This window comes from Camellia sinensis, chromosome 6, assembly GCF_055761805.1.
Source record: "Camellia sinensis isolate YWXY chromosome 6, ASM5576180v1, whole genome shotgun sequence".
NCBI lineage: Eukaryota > Viridiplantae > Streptophyta > Magnoliopsida > Ericales > Theaceae > Camellia > Camellia sinensis.
Window position 1 is genome coordinate 122,553,273 of NC_138966.1, and position 22,897 is coordinate 122,576,169.

Here is a 22,897-nt window from a genome sequence, read left to right on the forward strand (position 1 = left end):
CGGTAACCCAACTCCTTAACATCTGTCAGACTGAGGGGGAGTCGCTGCGCAGCTTTGTCACTCGCTTCAACACCGAAGCTCTGCAGGTGGCGGAAAACGATGACAAGGTCATCCTCACGACATTCATGGCCGGCTTACGATCATCTGATTTCCTTTTCTCCCTCTCAAAAAACCCCTCGACCTCCATGGCAACCCTTCTTTCCAAAGCCCAAAAATACATGAACGCAGAAGATTCCCTAGCTGCTCGCCAGGACCCTATAGCCAAAAATCCGACCCCCAGAGAAGAGAAAGGACTCAGAAACCAGAAATACCCAGTACAATAACCAAACACCTCAGTATATCGACCGACCCCCCAGAGCCGATCGGTCGGCACCAGCCCGACCGCCCGACCGGTTCGAATGATACACACCCCTTAATTCCTCCATGGAACAAGTCCTCAATCAGATCCAACGAGACTACCCCCTAAAATGGCCCCAACCATCACGGTCTCCTTCCAGTCAGCGACCAGTCCAAATATTGCCGTTTTCACCAGGACCACGGTCATAATACTGAGGAGTGTGTTAACCTCAAAAATCAGGTCGAGGGCTTGATACGTTAGAGACGTCTCAGTCGGTTCACGGACACCCGTCCTCAGCAAAGGCAAAGGATCGAGCCCATCAGAAACATCCGCCAGCGCACTCCTCCCTGGCAACCAGCACAACCTAACCTTGGCCATGATCGCCCTCCACAGTAACCCCAAGCACGGTAACCCCGCCCCCCCTGTTGGAGAAATCAGAGTCATAGCCGGCGGGCTTGCTTGTGGAGGTCCATCCCGCTTGGCTCAGCGGGCAAAACTCAGAAAGATAAGACAGGGCTCAGACAAAGAAGTTGCCACATTAGACCGCCCTCCCAAACAGCCCAAGCAGTGGATGGAGCCCATCACTTTGACGGAAGCCGACTGCACAGGTATCCGTTACCCCCATGATGACCCCCTCATCATTTCTGCCCTTCTCTCCAATTACAAAGTTAGACGGGTCCTTGTCGACAATGGCAGTTCTTCAGACATCATCTTCCTAAATGCCTTCCACCAGCTCAAGATCGGGGACGAAAGTCTGTCTCCTCTCCAAACCCCGTTGGTCAGTTTCACTGGAGACCGGGTGACCTCCATCGGTTTCATCGATCTTCCCATCACCATCGGAGAATACCCACGGCAGACCACCAAGTTGTTTACTTTCCTAGTCGTCGACTGTCCCTCTGCTTACAACATCATCATCGACCGTACCACCCTAAATGCCTTCCAAGCTATTACATCCACTTTCCATCTTGCAGTCAAGTTCCCCACCGATCTTGGGGTCGGCACGGTCAGGGGAGAGCAGACTGTGGCCAGGGAATGTTATGTTGCCTCGCTTAAAAAGGTCAAGCTCAAAGAGGCCATGATCATTGAAGGACTCGACGTCAGAGACGAGGACGAGCTGGTTAGGGGGGAACCAGTGGAAGAGCTTGTCGAGGTCCTCATCGATCCCACCAACCAGGCAAAAACTGCCAAGATCGGCAGCCAACTATCCTCCCAGGCCAAGGCCGACCTCACTGCCCTCCTGATTGAGCATAATGACGTATTTTCCTGGACCCACTTCGACATGCCAGGTATTGACCCCTCCTGCATCACCCATCGTCTCAGCATTGAGCCCCATTTCCGACCCATCCGCCAGAAGCAACGCATCTTTCACCTGGAGTGCAATAACCTTATTGCTTCTGAAGTAGATAAGCTCCTTGAGGCACAGTTTATCACAAATGTGGACTACCCCAGATGGCTGTCGAATGTGGTTCTGGTTCGTAAAAACAATGGTAAATGGCGACTATGTGTCGACTACTTCGACCTCAACTGAGATTGCCCCAAAGACAGCTATCTTCTTCCTCGCATAGATCTGCTGGTTGATGCCATGGCCAGTCATCAAATGCTCAGTTTCATGGATGCCTTCTTTGGATACAACCAAATTCTAATGCACCCGTCTGACCAAGAACACACATCCTTCATCACTGATCGGGAAACCTACCATTACCGTGTGATGCCATTTGGGTTGAAAAATGCTGGAGCCACTTACCAACGGTTGGTCAATGCCGTCTTTCATCACTAGATAGGCCGGAACATGGAAGTATATGTTGACGACATGCTAGTTAAGAGCAAGCTCTCCACTGATCATCTGGCCGACCTGCGAGAGACCTTCACCACCCTACGAAAGCATCAAATGAAGCTCAATCCGGAGAAATGCGCCTTCGGCGCAGGATATGGAAAGTTCTTGGGTTTCATGGTCAGTCAGCGGGGCATTGAAGCTAACTCCGAAAAGATCAAGGCCTTAATTGAAATGCAGTCACCCAGAACAGTTAATGAGGTTTAGAGGCTTACTGGCCGAGTTGCCGCCCTCAACCATTTCATTTCCCGCGCAATGGACAAGTGCCTCCCCTTCTTCAAAGTTCTTCGGCAAACTTTTGAGTGGACGACAAAGTCCAAAGAGGCCTTTCAGTAGTTAAAACAGTGCATGGCCAACCGCCCCTACTTTCTCAAGCAATCACGGGTGAACCCCTCTTCCTCTATTTAGCCATGTCAAACACCGCAGTCAGTGCAGCACTCATCAGGGAGGACAACTCTGTCCAACGACCGGTCTACTACATCAGTCGGGCTCTCAGAGGCGCGGAACAAAATTACCCATTGTTACAAAAAATGTCCTTGGCTTTGGTCACTGCCTCCAGACGACTCTGTCCTTACTTCCAAGCCCATGCCATAGTGGTCCTCATTGACCAACCATTGAAGAAGATAATACAACAACCAGAGCTTTTCAGCAGACTTATGCAATGGTCGGTCGAGCTCAGCCAATTTGACATCTCCTACCGGCCTCAAACGGCGATTAAAGGGCAGGCTATAGCCGATTTCATCCTGGAATTCACTAATCCTACTCCAACCACAGCTCCTCCGCCCCCGCCACCCCTTACCGAGCCAGAAGACCCCCACTCTTGGACCTTCAACGTCGATGGATCATCTCGCAAAGAAGGCAGTGTGGCTGGTCTCATCCTTACCGCTCCTGAGGGTGGTTATTTCAAATGTGCTCTCTCTTCTTGTTCGACACAAGCAATAATGAGACTGAATATGAAGCATTGATTGCCGATCTTCGCCTCGCCTGAGACATTTGTGTCAGCCACATCCAAGTGTTCAGCAATTCTCAGCTCATTGTCGGACAAATCATGGGGGAATTCGATGCCAAGGAAGACACAATGCGGGCTTATAGGGATATTGCACTCCTTCTCGCTCGCCTCTTCAATAATTTCCACATCAAGCACATCCCTCGGACGGACAACTCCAAGGCAGATGAAATGGCTCAGTTAACTTCTGCAGACCAGTCAGACCTCAGCCACGGTGTTCGCCTCGAGTACCTGGCCCACCCTGCCATTTCCCTAACTCAGCAGCAAGTCTACTTCCTCCAAAATGAACCTATTCCATGGGCGGCCGACATCTTCCTATTTCTAACAACGGGGGAACTGCCAGCCGACAAACAGCAGGCCGCCAAAGTCAGGACCCAATCGTCCAACTACATTCTTGTCAGCGGCCTCTTGTACAAACGTGATTTTCACGCCCATACTTGCGATGCCTCAACCCTGCTCAAGCAACCTACGTAATGAGGGAAGTCCATGAGGGTATCTGTGGTAATCATTCGGGCGCCCGGGCCCTAGCCCACAAAATACTTCGCACTGGTTATTTTTGGCCTACTCTCAATCAAGATGCGACAGACTTCGTGCTCACATGTGATAAGTGCCAGTGTGTAACAGCGCCCGCGTGGGGCCTCGAGCTACAGTTCGGACTCTCGATTTGTGTCGCGGTTCTAAATCTGAACCAAAGAGTCCAAATCTGGCAAATCGTTTTGAGAAACAGATTTTTTGAAAAAGTAGTGCCAAACATGGACTGCTTTGCCAGATACAGAGTCGCCACCTAAATATTTTTTATGGGAGAATTTAGGAAACCCTGACTCGGTGCCGAAGGCCACATGTCCGTCATCACCGGAGTTGTCTCGGCTCGGGAGCTTGGGTACGATCGGGGAAGGTCAGCTATGAGCACCCCCTTTCGCCCGGTCCGAAGACCGGCCTCTACTAACCATGATATCCGTTTTTGAAAACTTTACGTGTTCTTATTCCATTTATTAGCCTAGAATTACTATGTTATGCGCGCAGCAAACAAGTATAGACTAGATTGCCTAATTTGGAAATAAACATTGCATATCCGTTTGGTTTGAAAATGCTTTGGAATTTGCTACTCGCAAGTAGGCTAAAATACGGATTTCAACGAGTTTTTCCAACTCAAACAACCCAACCTTCACCCACAGGCATTCAAAACAGTTTAACACATAAGCATCTAGCCACATGTTAAGCATGCTGTTATGGTAACATTCACACTCATGCGATATGCTAAAGCGGAAATACTTACATAGTACTCCGTGCCAAAACAAAGAACTTGTTAGCAAACATGCATGATCCAAGTCCATGTGAAGTGCCTAATGCATCGCATACAAAATGTCGCTAAGATAGGCTCGGCTAATCCTAGACATGTCATGTGAAAATGCACAATTATCACGTATTCAGTTTGAAAATTTGAAGTATTGATGCAATTAGCGTGATGTACCGAGCCTAATGCATGCAATACAAATGCATGGATGCACACATGCATAGCATAAGGTATGCTAAATTAGACGTGACCTAATACTAACCATCAAAGCAGGTAAGTAAAAGGGAAGAAAGAAGTGGGGATTGGAAGACATTCACACACCCACACACACTTATTACAGATTTGCCCTCGCTCGGAGGGACCGAATAAATGTTACAAATTAATTAACTACGCAAGCTAATTTAAATATTACAAATTAACTAATTTAATTAACAAATTAAATTAAATTAATTAAAGTAGGAAAGCGTCTCGGGAAATGCGCCACCATGCGCAAGCTGCCTCTGTTTTCCTTCCTTTCCTCCTCTGGAGGCTGTCAAAGCCTCAGGACTGCATCCTTGGACAGAGGGGATCACCACCGGCTAGATGAAACTTCCACCGGCAGTGTAGTATGGCCATCGGCACAAAATAGGGTCTGTCGGCAGAGAAAATTGTGCCGGTCGGCACATTACACTGCCGGTCGGCAGAGTATTCCTGCAGAACCTGCAACTCACAGCAACAGAGGGCAAACAAGGCATGGCAGCACAATTCAAGGTATGTATGCATCAACCATGTCTCTTATCATTGTAATGACTCAAAGGGACATGTGCCTCGGTTCTCGGACCACCAATCACGCATTTCCATGCATGATGGCCCAAGGAACCAAGTATGCAACTTTGGTTTCAAATGCATGCAAACCAATCAAACAAACTAAAGCCCAACCTCTATCACATGATCAAGAGGCAAGGCATGCATGCCAGATGCAATGCAACCTAGGCATACAAGCTAAGGATGCAACATGGCATGGCAAAACACTTATGCAAGCATACAAGCATGCATATGGCAATACAAATGAGTGTAAAGATGGACTTAAACATGAATTAGGCGACTCTAAAATAGGCCTAAAACAGTAGCCAAAAGCGCTAAAGAGTGAGAGCTAAATGGCATGCACACACACATGCACATAAGGACCAACACTTAAGCATGAATCAAACAACATTCAAGCACACTTGAAAGGAGGGATCATGGACTAATTAGCATGCAACATGAGCCCTAAAATCATGTTATAAAATGATGCCAAATCAAGTTATAAATCAAGCCAAAACATGCACCAAAAGGCCTAAGCGTTCAAAGCAAATCAATGAGGCATTGAACTACACTAAGCAAGACCAAACAAGGCATGCAAAGAGAGACCAAAATCAGAGGTTTAGCATGTTAAAACAAACCTAAAGGACCACTTAGATGGTATCTAAATGGCCCAAATACAAAGGCATATACCATGGCCAAAACATGGAGCATTGCAACACATGCTTTCAAAGCATTAAAGAGGCATGCGAGGCAATCAAACGAGCATGGAAATGGGACTGAAATAGCATGCAAGATGATTCCAAATCATCAAATTCATGCAAAGATGGCATGCTACACATGCACATACTCAAAGCCAACAAGCCTAAATGCAAAGGAGCCATATAATGCATGCAAAGATCAACCCAAACGACTATGGTCAGAGCTAAAGCATGGCAAAATAAGCACATAAACTTCACAAATGCAAGCCTAAAACATGCTCCAACTAAGGCTAACAACCTAAGGCACATTAAGGCATAAACATGGCATTACAAGGCAACTATGCTAAACATGCATGGAGTTCCAAAACCAACTTGAAATCATGTTATATCATGGATATATAAGCATGAAAAACATACCAAACATGCTCAACACACACTCAAGCATAGGCTTCTTTAAGAGGCCAAAATGTGCCCTTTTCAAGGACAACAAGGAGAGGGGGTGGCCCTCTCCTTCTTGGGACTTCAAAGCATCATCTTCACCACTGAAATCCCTCAAGATTTCAGTGGTGAAGAGACCTCAACACCAAAATCCCGGAGCTAGCACAAAATGGCTCAAAATGAGGCCTTTTGAGGCCTAAGGGTGGTCAACAACCCTCAAACAACAAAACACTCTTAATAAACAATAAAGAGGGCTTAAAAATAGAACTTTTTTATGTTATACAATAATCACAAAAACAGCTCTAAGATAGGTATAAAATTGATGCAAGAATGGGGAATAAAGGTGTAAGTTTCTTACCCTTGTAGTCCTCTTCAACAAGGATGCTCCAATGGCCTCCTTTGGCTCCAAATCAGTCAAGAAACTCAAGAACAACCCCTTAGAACTCTAATCTTAAGAGGAAGGTGAAACACTAGGTGTTTGTGTGCAATAGTAAGGCACAAAACACCTAGTGTGCAAAATGGGAGGAAAAGAGAGATAGATTGAGTGTATCTAACCCTAACCCTAGAAAACCAGAGCTCTTCTCTGTCTTTCTTCTCTCTAAAATGTCTAAGCCTCTCCTCTAAGCCTTAGAGAGAGCCCTCTCTATAAGCCTCTTGTAAAGCTTATTCAACAAGCTTTGCAAGAGGGAGATCCCTCCATACACGTGTATGGAGGGGAGAAAAAGTTATACAGCTGTCCTAAAATATCTGCAAAAGCAGATGAACAGCAATCGGCCGGCAAAAAATGCCATCTTGGCCAAACAAAGTGCCGACCGGCACAAAAAAGTGCTGACCGGCAACAAATAGTGCCGACCGGCAAACTATTTTGCCGGTGGCAGCAAAAACCAGCCGGTGGCCTCTAGCCACTGCCGGTGATGGGTGGGGATGGTCTACAAGCCCTACCCTGCCCTTCCAAGGCAAAACACAAGTGTTCGGTGCAAAACCGGACACTAAACGGTCGAGTTCGGGGATCCTGAGGCAGGGCGCGCGAGCCGAGACCTCCAGGAACTCCAAACGAACACAAACATGGATAATCACCGAGTGTTCAAACGGTGACGTCCAAGTCTTGAGGACGGTCAAAAATGGGGTGTCTACAGTTGCCCCTCTTTGACAGAACTCGAAAGTCATAACAATGACGGGAGTGAATGTCAAAGCCCAGAGATGACCCATTTTTGACAAGGCCGAAGACTTAGACAAACATGCAATACAAATAAGATATGCGCCCGAAGGCAGGGGCAAAATGCACGACAATGCATGGAGCCGAGCATAACTTATGATCATGCAAAGAAAGCTGTAATGAAGCAAACATGCGGCAATTTTAAGCTAGCATACCAAACTACACTACAATGCAGAAAGGATGTAAGAGAATTATGGAATTCTCAATACGTCTCACTCGGGAGATACAATACCTGTGCGGCTCGTCTGGTTGCACCAGCTTCAAATGAACCGTACATACAATATCGTGCCTGCAAAGAAAACAAACTTAACAGGTACAATATGGTTAGCAACATGCATGACAATGCAAATGTGGATGCAAAACGATATGCGATATATACAAAACAATGTATAAACAATGCAAATGCAGATGCAATGTAATTGAAACAATGCAAGCTACATGCAAAGCAATTGAATCGTGATCCAATCACGAGCGGTTCGAAACCACACCTATGTCAAATAGATTGATGGAGGTAACAAGTCTGTCTACCATAGAACGGTCAACTGAACTATGAGTATTGTAGACAGACGCAAGAACAAGTATTGGGTGGAATGACACAAGTGGGGAAACAAACCGCTGGAGAAAGGACTACGATCCTAATGCCGGATGCAAAAATTACACTACAATGTAATGGGTGGATATGGCACGCAGGCCAAACCAAATCTTGCCTAGGAAAGGCATGCATACATACAAGCCATGTGTAACACAGAAAAGGTGCCGCAACCCTCAACCAACATATCAACGTGGAATCGGCGCGATACACATACAGAACTGTGTTCTAACATGAAAAGTAAGGGCACATACCAGACCAAGCTCAACCTGGAATGGCGCAAGCCATTAGGCGGAAGGTGATGCAATGAATGCATGCAATCTACAATGCAATATTTACAAATATGCAATGGAATGGATACAATGGATATGGCATACAAGCCAAACCAAATCTTGCCTAGGAAAGGCATGCACACATACGAGCCATGTGTAACACAGAAAAGGTGCCGCAACCCTCAACCAACATATCAACGTGGAATCGGCGCGATACACATACAGAACTGTGTTTTAACATGAAATGTAAGGACACATACCAGACCAAGCTCAACCTGGAAAGGCGCAAGCCATAGGCGGAAGGTGATGCAATGAATGCATGCAAACTACAATGCAAATGCAAGACAATGCAAATATGCAATGACTATGATTGCAACTTTCCCTATCTTACCAACAGGGTGATATACTAGGTTGGTTCAGTATCCAGAACTGAGGCGTAGACATGCCGCCTCAACCTATGGGGCTTCCATACAGATTTCAAGCCGAGGGTAAACCTCTGGGTATTTAAACCAGACTTTAGTCTCGGAACTCCCGAACCTTTGCGTTCTAGGCATAAGCCGTTCGAACTCTAGTTTCCACCGTCCCCGTTGGTCTTCTAGGAACTCATCGCAAGCACAGACAGGTGGCTTTACCAGACCACCGAAAAGTCGTTCGGGCACGACAAACACCGAAGGAATTGCACCTTCAGAGGATTTAAGGTCTCCTAGACCGGGATGCAAAATGTATGCATGACAATGCATGTTTTTTTTTGTTTTGTTTTTTTTGAAATGCAAATGATGCAAGTGATGCATGTTGCAAGGAATGCGCGACAACACGCGGCTCTCGAAGTGTACGACAATGCGAACACTAAAGGTCTTACACCTTCCAAGGATTTAAGGTCTCCTAGACCGTACGTGTTTAAGGTCTCGCCAGACCATGCGTGTTTAAGGTCTCGCCAGACCGTGCGTGTTTAAGGTCTCGCCAGACCGGCGGTATTGCACGACGGTATGATGCGCAAAATAGCGCAATGCGTTAGGCAACGCGAGTGCACAGGACAATGCGATGGAATGCATGCAAAATGCAATGAGATGCGCAAAACAGCGCGAACAATTTTGAAATGCACAAAACAGTGCGATGCGCAGAACAGCGCGAGGTTTGAAATGCACAAGACAGTGCAATGCGCAGAACAGCACGAACAATACAATGCACTAACAAGTGCAATGCGCAGAACAGCGCGAACAAAATACAATGCACTAACAAGTGCAAGTAAGGTGCGCAAGATAGCGCGAACAATTTTGAAATGCACAAAACAGTGCGATGCGCAGAACAGCGCGAGGTTTGAAATGCACAAGACAGTGCAATGCGCAGAACAGCACGAACAATACAATGCACTAACAAGTGCAATGCGCAGAACAGCGCGAACAAAATACAATGCACTAACAAGTGCAATGCCAAGTGTGACATGCATGCCACACGGAGTGTAAATGGGCTTAAATGCGCAACAACGCACGTATTCCGGAATGCATGACAATGCATGGAATGGAAATGCAATGATGATGCATGAGAAATGTGCACGACAATGCAAAGGGGTGCGTGTTGCAACGCATGTAACACGCGCATAACAATGCAAATGTGTGGCGCACGACAGTGCGATGTAATGCACCGAAGTAGTGTGATGAATTTGTGCAACACACATGGGGCAACCTTTGAATTCAAAAAGGATACAAAAAGGATACACCTTGCACGAATTCGAGTGCCACGCACTGGAGACACGGCCCGAAGTCAAAACGGAGGCCGGTTGAATGTCGGAGATGCGCTTTCTTGCACTTTCTTCAGCTATGAAGACCCAAAACAACTCAAAAGGCCTAAACAAGGCTGTGGGAACCCCACCGGCCGAAAGGGGAGGCCACCGGCTGGCCATCGGCACAAAAATAATTCTATCGGCACAAAAAAGTGCCGGCCGGCACAAAACATTGCCGACCGGCAAACAGTTGCTGAATCGGGGCAGTTTTGTCTTTTCACTTCGGGCATTATAAAATAGGGCTTGAAAACCCTATTCTTCACTTTTCCACCGCCGAAAATTCTTGCCCTCTCTCTCTAGAGTGCTTCTGTCTCATTTTTCGCCCGTTTCTTCGCGTTCTACGCTCGTTTCGTCGTCGGATTCGCGTTCCTCTTCGCGTTTCGGACGTTTTCCACCGATCACATTTTCGTTTCGGTGCCTCGTTTGGCGTTCTAGCCTTCTCGGGGTTTGTTCCCCTCACTTTCCTCTTCATTTCCGTGTCCTTTCACATTCCGGCCTTCCCGGCCATTTCCGACCCTCTCGGGAGTTGACTTTTCAGTTGACTCTTCGTATTCCGGCTCGGTTTTCCTTTTCCGGCCATTTTCACACCACTCTCTACATGGCGGACGACATTCCACATGTCGGGACTCCTCCGGACCACGAGATGGACCCCGGGGTCGAGCTCTTACCACTGAGCGAGCGCCCGTTCGACCCGGCGACCTACCGGCCGGCGATCCACGTTCTGCCCCCTGACGGCCTGCGTCAGTTCCGGAGCTTCGAGAGGTACGCGCCCCCTGAGTTACTGCTACGCGAGCCTACCTCCTACCTTTCATTCGGCATTCCCGAGGTAACTCTTCATCTTCTGCTTTACTTTCTGCAATGTAGGATACAAAACTGCCATAGTTAGCTGTATTCTTTAATTGCTGAAATCTGATATGCCGTAGACCGTAGTTGACTGTAAACATATATGCAACCGATATCTGCTTGAGACTGACACATGCACACACACTGCACTAGCCCTGAATTACTCAAACACACTGTACTTACTGTATTCTACTGCACACACACTGGTACCCAGTATTTGTCTGAATCTGTTCGATTTGCACACATGCCACATCTGTTCTGAAACGCTCAAACACGCTGACACAGCACACGTATTTTCTATAAGCACACCGGCACCCGGTATCTGCCTGAATCTGACAAACTTGCATACATGCCATATCTGTCTTTTCAAAATCGCATTTTGAATGTTGTCCTGCAATTGTTGTTTTCTGTTTACAGGAGGGTTCCCATACCATTCGCGGGTATGGGAATACTGGTGCGCGGGAGTGGTATGACGAGCTCCCTGATGCGGTCCAGCGCATCGTGGACCGAGCGGGCTTCGGCACCTTCTGCCGAGGGCTCTCTAGGCTCTCCACATGCAGACCTCTCCTTGCTGCTTTGGCGGAGAGGTGGTGGGACACCACCGATTCTTTCCATTTCTCTGCTACAGGAGATATGACGATGACCCCTCATGACTTCTCGATGCTCACAGGCATTGGGGTAGGGGGTGATCCGATCCCCTTCGACATAGCGATGGATGAGTGGACCGCCGCTCAGGTTCATTTACTGGGGGAGGCCCCTCCGCTAGCTCGCCCAGGCTTCGTCCGCTATTCCTGGTTCGAGGCACAGTTCAGGGTCCTGCCCGCATTGGGGGAGGAGACTCAGATGACCGAGGAGGACGTGGAGAGGTATGCTTGGGGCTTCCTCATGTTCCTTTTCGGGACTACTATCTTCGCCGACCGGGCGAACACCGTGCCTCTCTGCCTTCTCAGTGCACTGGTGGACGTCCGAGATATCTTGCATTACGACTGGGGCGGCGCTGCTCTGGCCACCCTGTACGGCTATATGAGCTCGGCTTCTCGCGGCAGCGGCCAGCTGCTCGGAGGTTACTGGCGGGCTTGGGAGGTACATTTCTTCTCCTCTTTTCCTTTCTGTCTCGTACTTTCCGTAGTCTGTACACTGCACACACTGTAGTCTGCGTTACACTTACCGTATACTGTACACACGGCACGCACATACATTCTGCTTCACACTGACTGTACACTGCTCACACTGTACACAATACACGGCTCTGCCATTTCTGCTTCATTCTGTATATCCTGCTTTATCTGATGGTCATACTGACATCTGTTTTGCAGTTGTGGGTTTATGCCTACTTCCCTAGGCTTGCACCTGTGCCAGTTGCGGAGCCTCCTCCGGCTGTTCCTTTCTCGAGTCGCTTTGACGGGGGATGCACCCGGCGACCTCGGGAGACATTCGGCTTCTTCCGCCGATACTTCGACACCATCACCCCCACAGAGGTATGCTTTACTTTCAGTTCGTTTAGCTTCGCTTTCCCACTGCATGTTTCAATAACAGTAGATAACAAACTGTCTGTTACTTTCAGATCACATGGCGGCCATGGGCTTCCTTGCCGTCGGCGATGCAGGGTCGGTTCCCTGGTGCTGAGGAGACCTCGCGTTTCCGGATTCTGCTAGAGGGCCCGGTCTGTCGGGCTTGGTACCTGGGGGAGCGTTTTCTACGCCAGACCCGCGGGTTACCTGAGCAGATAGTCCCGGCTCACCCTCCTGCAGAGATGAGGGAGACCGAGGGGCTTACCGCTGAGCAGCTGGATGATTACTCCATCGGCTGGGAGGAGGCCGGCTTCCGAGGCACCGGCGACTATCAGGAGTACGTGCGGACGTACCTGATGCGACCTTTGAGCGGCCGTCGAGCAGAGGGGGCCAGGCCTGTGGCATCGGCGGCTGGGGCCGGAGCGGGAGCAGGGGCTGGATCTTCGAGGAGGGCCCGGGTCCGTGGCAGGGGCGGAGTGCGGGGTGGACGAGGAGCTGGCTGGCCTGCCCTGCCTGCTGTACTGACTTTCCAGGGGCAGGGTGGGTCGACCTATCAGATCCCCTTCGCCCCTCCACCGGCTGGTCACGAGTTCATTGACATCTCCGACTTACCGCCGGTATGTTCTACTGCATTTCGTACAGTTATTCATTTCAGTTTACTGATATTCCACAGAATACTAATGCATCTGATACCTTTGCAGGCTTCTTCTGAGTACACCCGTCAGTCGTTGGCGATGAATGCCTCGATGATGGGGATGCTCCAGCGGACATTTGACCTTCTGGCTGTCTACAGCATACCGGTATGTCCTTCTGACACTGGCCTCAAACCATTCATACACTGCTTCGCATAATCTGATTCACGGCACAACACCTGATACACTGATCTCACTGTATCTGAGCACTGCACACACTGCATTCTGCACTGAACTCTGTACTGACAAACTGCTCACGGCATTCATACACTGTATCCATACACTGCATTCTGCACTGATAAACTGTCTACAGTATACTGATGCATTTCACTTTTTGTGTACTTTTCAGCCTCCCTTCCAGATTCCCATGGCAGGAGGTGCTCCAGCCAGACCTTCTGTCCCTGCCCGGGGGAGAGATGAGGAGGGCAGGATATTTCCCCGCACTAGGGGTGGGCGTACTCACGTCGGGAGCAGCTCGCGGGCTCCAGTCCCGGACGATGACGACGACGAGGAGTCAGAGGCGGAGGCAGGGTCATCGGAGGAGGAGACCGCAGACGGTTCTAGCTCAGGCTCTGACGACGACGCTGATGATGCTCCTGGACCCTCGTCCAGGAAGAGGACCAGGACAGACTGACGGCCCTTCGGAGTGCTTGACATAGATGTAGATTTTTGCTATCTTTTCTTTCTTTCCTTGTACTTTTCTTTTTGGTTGGTAGATAGATTACCTTGTACTGCCACAGGCAGGTTTTGTTTCCAAAGCTTGTACATTTGAAAAGATAGTGAAATGAAACAGACTCTTTATCTGAAAAAGTGTTTACATTTACACATTTCATGCATTACATCGCATCTCATCATGTTACACTTTAATGTAAACGGAACTGATTGGTTGTCTGAAAATTGAACACTTGCACTGTAATAATCAGATAACTTAAACAGCTAACAACCGAAACAACCCAAGCAACCCACTGCCTGATTCTTGAACACACAGCCCTTACTCTGTTGGGGATTGATCTGCATACAGCCCAAAACACAGCATTCAGTTCATTCTGCACACTGCAATTCTCAAACAAGACAGCCCAATCTAATCAGGACGGACCTCAAAGATGGAACCGGTTGGAGTCGAACACGCGTTCAAATGTAGAGAATGGCACAACATTCTGAGCATAAGCGATTTTTGAAATCGAATGAGGGTTTTTCAAACCGGGATGTCGAGCCTACAACCGAACACAGCGGGGAGGACTCAAATATAAAGGTACACGACCTAAACACAACGAGACACGCTCGGGAGAGACTCAAAACAAAAGACGAGACCGTCAAATGAAAGAGACACGACACACAGACGCGTAACCAAAGATGGGGGACCTCGGACCACGAGGAGCCAGTTCAATCTAGGTATTGTTTCCCACCCTTTCTGATTTGCGATCCTCACATCACTCGACTTTCAAGCTCGGATTTTCTCTCAAAACCCTTTTCCTCACTTTTCTCTCAACTTACACCTCTCTATTCTTCATTCTCTCATTTTTCATCCCTCCCCGGGGTGATTGATGGATAAATGGAAAGGTGCGGGTTTATGCTCAACACCGTTAGCTCACGGCTATTCTTCCGGCAGGCAGAGTGCTCTTCTGGCAAGTACGTCGATGACGGGGGAGAGACAGAACGCCTGGCTCAACTGTGCCCCTAGTTCATCATTTTAACCATTTTTTTCGTTTTTGCTTTCTACTAAAACGGTTTTGATCGAAATGAGAGTCGGATTAACGTACTTGTTCGACTTTTGTTTTGAAAAGCATGCAAGTCAGGCAGCAAGCACTGAAAATTTTCCTTTTAGGTCCAAGACAATGGTCCGGTTTTGGAAAATGAAATAGTTTTCGAGAAAATAGTCAACCTCAGTAAAAATTTTCAAAAACTATTTTTCAAATAGCTGATGCTCAACAAGCATGAAACTTACCCTTCGAGATGCGCAACCTCGGATCGGAGGCAATGGAAAATTGCCCCTGGTTTGAAGGAGGTTGGGAGGCAACGGAAAGTTGCCCCTAGTTTGAAAGGCGGCTCACAGCGGCTCGTGGCAACGGAAAGTTGCCCCTTGTTTGGGATGGTGCCGCAGCAATTCACAGACAGTCTTCATTGGCGGTGGTCGAGCTCTTAGACACAGCGATGACGAAGACGGTCACAACACATATATGGACACAGTCACCTTGAAGGGTGTTGGCCACTGGACTTTGGAACGAAATTGAAACCATTGCATGGACTGAGACGCTTATGAAAGCGTTGGGGGTTGGACTTCATGATGAAGTTGCCTACGTATCCCAAACATGGGAATCAAGCCTTACGTAGTTCCGGTTAAGGTCCACTCGGGTATTTTAACCTTCACTTTGTTTGGCTCTTATTTTTGCCAAGGCGCCCAATGCAGGTTTTCGACCTTGCGAGCTTCTTTTCATTTTCTATTTCTTTTTCATTTCTTTTTCTTTTCTATTTTTTTCTTTTCTTCTTTTTCAATCTTTCTTTTTGTATTTTTCTCTTTTTTTGTTGTATTTTTCTCTTGCTCTAACTTTTGCCTGGGCCGCCCTTCCGGGTTTTCGGCCCAGCGAGCCTCTCAAAGGGTAAAAGTGTAGCAAGTCCATGCCAAATGGTTTTTTTGAAATTGAAGCCTCTCTGTATCTAGGAGAACGGCTGTTGCACTGATTCGCGGAGAATCCATCTCGGTTGCTCTACGAGTTTCTTCCGACGAGATCTACTCCTTCTGATTCGGCTTTGGTGCCTCCTGCTCGAGGGCTGTTTCGAAACTGGCCACACGGGCCTCCATGGCGTTTGTCCGTTGAACTTTCTGAACATTCTGAACGGGTTCAAACTCGGAAAACAAATAGGTTGAATCTTGAGACTGAGAGCGATCCTAGGCTGCGCAATCTGAAGAGTGATTCCACACAAGTCTTCGCAGGGCCGCGTAAAACATTTGCTTTTGAAAGTTTTTAAGAAGGCGACGAATCGCTCGTGCCGAAGATAGTGTGGAACCAATCTGGATCAAGCCAGGGTCCTTCTCAGTACTCACGCCGACAAGCATGATTTCATTCATAAAATGGCTTAGCACGCCTCTCTTTCTCTCAAAATGATCAAAATTTTGCAAAACCCGAGGAATTCCTTCCTCTTCGTTTTCATCACCGCAGTGTTCAAAAGTTTTTTTTTTGAAAAACTTAGGTTAATGCTATGAGTTTGGCGCGCAGGAGAGCAGGCGAGATGTACTGTCAGCCCATTCAAATTCTCTGGTCCTTATGCTGAAAGCAAGCATGAAGTTGAGATAGCAACAGCTATTTCAATCGGCTCTGTTGGTGCAACTGGCCCCTCGGCAGAAACAGACTCAAAACAAAAACAGATAATAATAAAACAAGACGGTGTTCGGGACAACAACCCCTGAATCACCGGGTATTATATACAACGGGGACTGACTCGATACAACAAGACAGACCCTTAAGCAAAAAAAGACTGACTCAAGACAAAGAGACAGACTCAAAACAAAAGACCGACTCGATATCCAAGCCAGAATTTACAAAACTCGGTTTCACCGATGCTCAAAAATGCGTGCCAAACGCTTCATCAAAAAAAAATATACCAAATGTTGCCCGCAGGCGGTTCACTTTACATACTCGCAGTATCTGAGCCCTCGAAATCCAACAACTGAGTGGTGACGGGCTTGCCTGAGGTAGGTGGTAGGATAACCTTGTTATCAATCAAATCCTGCACTTCATGACGAAGGCGGGAACATCCATCGGTACTGTGACCGGACTGCTGATGGTACGCGCAGTACAAGGTAGCATCATGGGTGGCGGGGAGATTCTTCGGGAGCGGTCGGGGCTCCAAAGGCTTAAGATGCCCATTCTTCGCCAATATCAACAATGCCCTAGACAAAGGCATGTGGAGGTCGTGAAAGACCCTGCGCCCTCGGGGCAGGTACTTTGCAGTTTGAGGATTCTTGCCAGATGCGCTGGCGAAAGGATCAGCTGGCGCTGCCTTGGCTTTTTGAACCTTCCCCGGTGCAGGGGTGGGAGCTACTGGAATTGTCTGGGCATGACGGGGCCCATCCCGGTTTTCTGTCTGGCTTGAGCTGCCTTTGATCGGAGCGGGGAAAGCATCATCTACAGCTTTGGTCACTATTGCAGATGTTTGTTGCTTGTTCATCCCTCTGGCCTTCAAAGCCTCGACTGCCCACAGCAGTTGCTCAATGGGGTCGGCGTCTATCTTTGCCTTGTCCTTTCCTTTGGCCTCAGCTTGATCGAGGGCCTGGGTTGGTTCTGGCATGTCGTGGCTATAGCCGGAAGCCACCTCTGGCTGGCTGAGCTCTATCACAATCCGCCCCAGTAGCGGGGGCTCCTGTGGTACAAAATTCCCGGCATACGACGCCGCTGGCGGTGAAGCGGACATTCCATAGGCGAGGTCTGCCACAGACCTTTGGAGGTCACCTATCATCCCCATCAGTTCAAAGGTGGTGGGATCACGAGCCTGGTATAACTGGGGAGCCCAAACCGGGTGCACAACGGGCGACCTGGGTGGATATGACATACTGATGTTGGCCTCACTCTGTGGAGCGATCCCCTGCTCCAATGCAGCCGTCATAACCACAACTTCTTCTGAATTTTGTGCCGCCATAAATCCTGCCTCAGCAAAGGGGAGACACTGGCTGTTCTGTATCAACTCTGCAACTCTCTGAACTGAAAGAAAAACAGACAGCACTTCAGCCCAAACTGATCAAACACGGGTGTAGCCGAACAACTGTTCCCTACTGCTGATCACTGTTCCCAGATTTCTGTTCCCCAAAATACTGAATCTGATACCCGCGGATAACTGATTCTCAAATTCTGATACCAATGCCCTTAGGCCTGATGCCCCAAACTTGCAAACTGGTATGTACATTCCTGTAGAGATACACTCTAAAAGCACATAGCAAGTAAGAGAGAGCCAAAACACCCCTATGTTGGGGTAGGGTTTCCCTGTCCTATTTTGTCAGGAACTAGGATTTCACTACGCACGCAGCGGTTTCAAACAACCTATAATCGGGTAAGCAACCTGTCCTAGCTTGGAATGGTCACTATGGATTCCGAATATGCACTAGGTCGAATGGTCAAAAAGGGTGCCCCGGTAAACCGGGGTTTGTGTTCCCATGCTGTCAGAGCCCATAGCCGGTCAGCCTTATGGACATGCCTTGACAAGACAAGCCTCCGGCAAACCGTTCAGGAATGGCAGATGGCAAACACTGTGTTCCTAGGCGCACCAATGCACATGCAATGCAAAGAAACACATAACTGTAATCAAAACGGGATATCATGAGTTCGAGTCAAGCTCTCTAAAATCCCCAGCAGAGTCGCCAGAAACTGTAACAGCGCCCGCGTGGGGCCTCGAGCTACAGTTCGGACTCTCGATTTGTGTCACGGTTCTAAATCTGAACCAAAGAGTCCAAATCTGGCAAATCGTTTTGAGAAACAGATTTTTTGAAAAAGTAGTGCCAAACATGGACTGCTTTGCCAGATACAGAGTCGCCACCTAAATATTTTTTATGGGAGAATTTAGGAAACCCTGACTCGATGCCGAAGGCCACATGTCCGTCATCACCGGAGTTGTCTCGGCTCGGGAGCTTGGGTACGATCGGGGAAGGTCAGCTATGAGCACCCCCTTTCACCCGGTCCGAAGACCGGCCTCTACTAACCATGATATCCGTTTTTGAAAACTTTACGTGTTCTTATTCCATTTATTAGCCTAGAATTACTATGTTATGCGCGCAGCAAACAAGTATAGACTAGATTGCCTAATTTGGAAATAAACATTGCATATCCGTTTGGTTTGAAAATGCTTTGGAATTTGCTACTCGCAAGTAGGCTAAAATACGGATTTCAACGAGTTTTTCCAACTCAAACAACCCAACCTTCACCCACAGGCATTCAAAACAGTTTAACACATAAGCATCTAGCCACATGTTAAGCATGCTGTTATGGTAACATTCACACTCATGCGATATGCTAAAGCGGAAATACTTACATAGTACTCCGTGCCAAAACAAAGAACTTGTTAGCAAACATGCATGATCCAAGTCCATGTGAAGTGCCTAATGCATCGCATACAAAATGTCGCTAAGATAGGCTCGGCTAATCCTAGACATGTCATGTGAAAATGCACAATTATCACGTATTCAGTTTGAAAATTTGAAGTATTGATGCAATTAGCGTGATGTACCGAGCCTAATGCATGCAATACAAATGCATGGATGCACACATGCATAGCATAAGGTATGCTAAATTAGACGTGACCTAATACTAACCATCAAAGCAGGTAAGTAAAAGGGAAGAAAGAAGTGGGGATTGGAAGACATTCACACACCCACACACACTTATTACAGATTTGCCCTCGCTCGGAGGGACCGAATAAATGTTACAAATTAATTAACTACGCAAGCTAATTTAAATATTACAAATTAACTAATTTAATTAACAAATTAAATTAAATTAATTAAAGCAGGAAAGCGTCTCGGGAAATGCGCCACCATGCGCAAGCTGCCTCTGTTTTCCTTCCTTTCCTCCTCTGGAGGCTGTCAAAGCCTCAGGACTGCATCCTTGGACAGAGGGGATCACCACCGGCTAGATGAAACTTCCACCGGCAGTGTAGTATGGCCATCGGCACAAAATAGGGTCTGTCGGCAGAGAAAATTGTGCCGGTCGGCACATTACACTGCCGGTCGGCAGAGTATTCCTGCAGAACCTGCAACTCACAGCAACAGAGGGCAAACAAGGCATGGCAGCACAATTCAAGGTATGTATGCATCAACCATGTCTCTTATCATTGTAATGACTCAAAGGGACATGTGCCTCGGTTCTCGGACCACCAATCACGCATTTCCATGCATGATGGCCCAAGGAACCAAGTATGCAACTTTGGTTTCAAATGCATGCAAACCAATCAAACAAACTAAAGCCCAACCTCTATCACATGATCAAGAGGCAAGGCATGCATGCCAGATGCAATGCAACCTAGGCATACAAGCTAAGGATGCAACATGGCATGGCAAAACACTTATGCAAGCATACAAGCATGCATATGGCAATACAAATGAGTGCAAAGATGGACTTAAACATGAATTAGGCGACTCTAAAATAGGCCTAAAACAGTAGCCAAAAGCGCTAAAGAGTGAGAGCTAAATGGCATGCACACACACATGCACATAAGGACCAACACTTAAGCATGAATCAAACAACATTCAAGCACACTTGAAAGGAGGGATCATGGACTAATTAGCATGCAACATGAGCCCTAAAATCATGTTATAAAATGATGCCAAATCAAGTTATAAATCAAGCCAAAACATGCACCAAAAGGCCTAAGCGTTCAAAGCAAATCAATGAGGCATTGAACTACACTAAGCAAGACCAAACAAGGCATGCAAAGAGAGACCAAAATCAGAGGTTTAGCATGTTAAAACAAACCTAAAGGACCACTTAGATGGTATCTAAATGGCCCAAATACAAAGGCATATACCATGGCCAAAACATGGAGCATTGCAACACATGCTTTCAAAGCATTAAAGAGGCATGCGAGGCAATCAAACGAGCATGGAAATGGGACTGAAATAGCATGCAAGATGATTCCAAATCATCAAATTCATGCAAAGATGGCATGCTACACATGCACATACTCAAAGCCAACAAGCCTAAATGCAAAGGAGCCATATAATGCATGCAAAGATCAACCCAAACGACTATGGTCAGAGCTAAAGCATGGCAAAATAAGCACATAAACTTCACAAATGCAAGCCTAAAACATGCTCCAACTAAGGCTAATAACCTAAGGCACATTAAGGCATAAACATGGCATTACAAGGCAACTATGCTAAACATGCATGGAGTTCCAAAACCAACTTGAAATCATGTTATATCATGGATATATAAGCATGAAAAACATACCAAACATGCTCAACACACACTCAAGCATAGGCTTCTTTAAGAGGCCAAAATGTGCCCTTTTCAAGGACAACAAGGAGAGGGGGTGGCCCTCTCCTTCTTGGGACTTCAAAGCATCATCTTCACCACTGAAATCCCTCAAGATTTCAGTGGTGAAGAGACCTCAACACCAAAATCCCGGAGCTAGCACAAAATGGCTCAAAATGAGGCCTTTTGAGGCCTAAGGGTGGTCAACAACCCTCAAACAACAAAACACTCTTAATAAACAATAAAGAGGGCTTAAAAATAGAACTTTTTTATGTTATACAATAATCACAAAAACAGCTCTAAGATAGGTATAAAATTGATGCAAGAATGGGGAATAAAGGTGTAAGTTTCTTACCCTTGTAGTCCTCTTCAACAAGGATGCTCCAATGGCCTCCTTTGGCTCCAAATCAGTCAAGAAACTCAAGAACAACCCCTTAGAACTCTAATCTTAAGAGGAAGGTGAAACACTAGGTGTTTGTGTGCAATAGTAAGGCACAAAACACCTAGTGTGCAAAATGGGAGGAAAAGAGAGATAGATTGAGTGTATCTAACCCTAACCCTAGAAAACCAGAGCTCTTCTCTGTCTTTCTTCTCTCTAAAATGTCTAAGCCTCTCCTCTAAGCCTTAGAGAGAGCCCTCTCTATAAGCCTCTTGTAAAGCTTATTCAACAAGCTTTGCAAGAGGGAGATCCCTCCATACACGTGTATGGAGGGGAGAAAAAGTTATACAGCTGTCCTAAAATATCTGCAAAAGCAGATGAACAGCAATCGGCCGGCAAAAAATGCCATCTTGGCCAAACAAAGTGCCGACCGGCACAAAAAAGTGCTGACCGGCAACAAATAGTGCCGACCGGCAAACTATTTTGCCGGTGGCAGCAAAAACCAGCCGGTGGCCTCTAGCCACTGCCGGTGATGGGTGGGGATGGTCTACAAGCCCTACCCTGCCCTTCCAAGGCAAAACACAAGTGTTCGGTGCAAAACCGGACACTAAACGGTCGAGTTCGGGGATCCTGAGGCAGGGCGCGCGAGCCGAGACCTCCAGGAACTCCAAACGAACACAAACATGGATAATCACCGAGTGTTCAAACGGTGACGTCCAAGTCTTGAGGACGGTCAAAAATGGGGTGTCTACACAGTGTTTTGCCAACATCCCCTATGCTCCTCCTACAGAATTGATCACACTTTGCAGTCCCTACCCATTCGCCAAATGGGGGATCGACCTAGTTGGCCCATTGCCCACTGGCCGAGGCCAAACCAAATTCGCCATTGTCGCCATTAATTACTTCACTAAATGAGTGGAGGCAGAACCCCTTGCCACAATTACCGTGCGGAACACAACCAGGTTCATCTGGCAGTCGATCGTATGCAGATTTGGCATCCCTCAAGCCATCGTCTCCGACAACAGCAAATAATTCGACAATGCCAAGTTCAAGAAATTCTGTGCAGAACTTCAAATCCAGCCATGTTTTTCTTCCCCAAGTCATCTCCAAGCCAATGGCCAAGTTGAAGTTACCAACCGTTCTTTTCTCAAGATCATTAAAACTAAGCTGGAAGCCGCTAAGGGACTCTGGGCTGAGGAATTACCGAATGTACTCTAGGCCTACCGCACTACCGATCAAACCCCCATTGGGGAAACCCCATTTCGCTTAA

The 22,897-nt window shown here is 47.4% G+C and overlaps 1 protein-coding gene across 1 annotated transcript; it reads left to right on the forward strand.

Annotated features, from left to right (window-relative positions):
- Window positions 1-713: 713 nt before the first annotated feature.
- On the forward strand, window positions 714-14,036 carry LOC145793549 (uncharacterized). The gene is made up of 5 exons (XM_082876398.1): window positions 714-1,340; window positions 12,404-12,565; window positions 12,652-13,215; window positions 13,300-13,398; window positions 13,640-14,036. Exons 1-5 carry the CDS (start codon window positions 714-716, stop codon window positions 13,922-13,924), a joined length of 1,737 nt encoding a protein of 578 aa, XP_082732524.1. The 3' UTR covers window positions 13,925-14,036.
- Window positions 14,037-22,897: the final 8,861 nt, after the last annotated feature.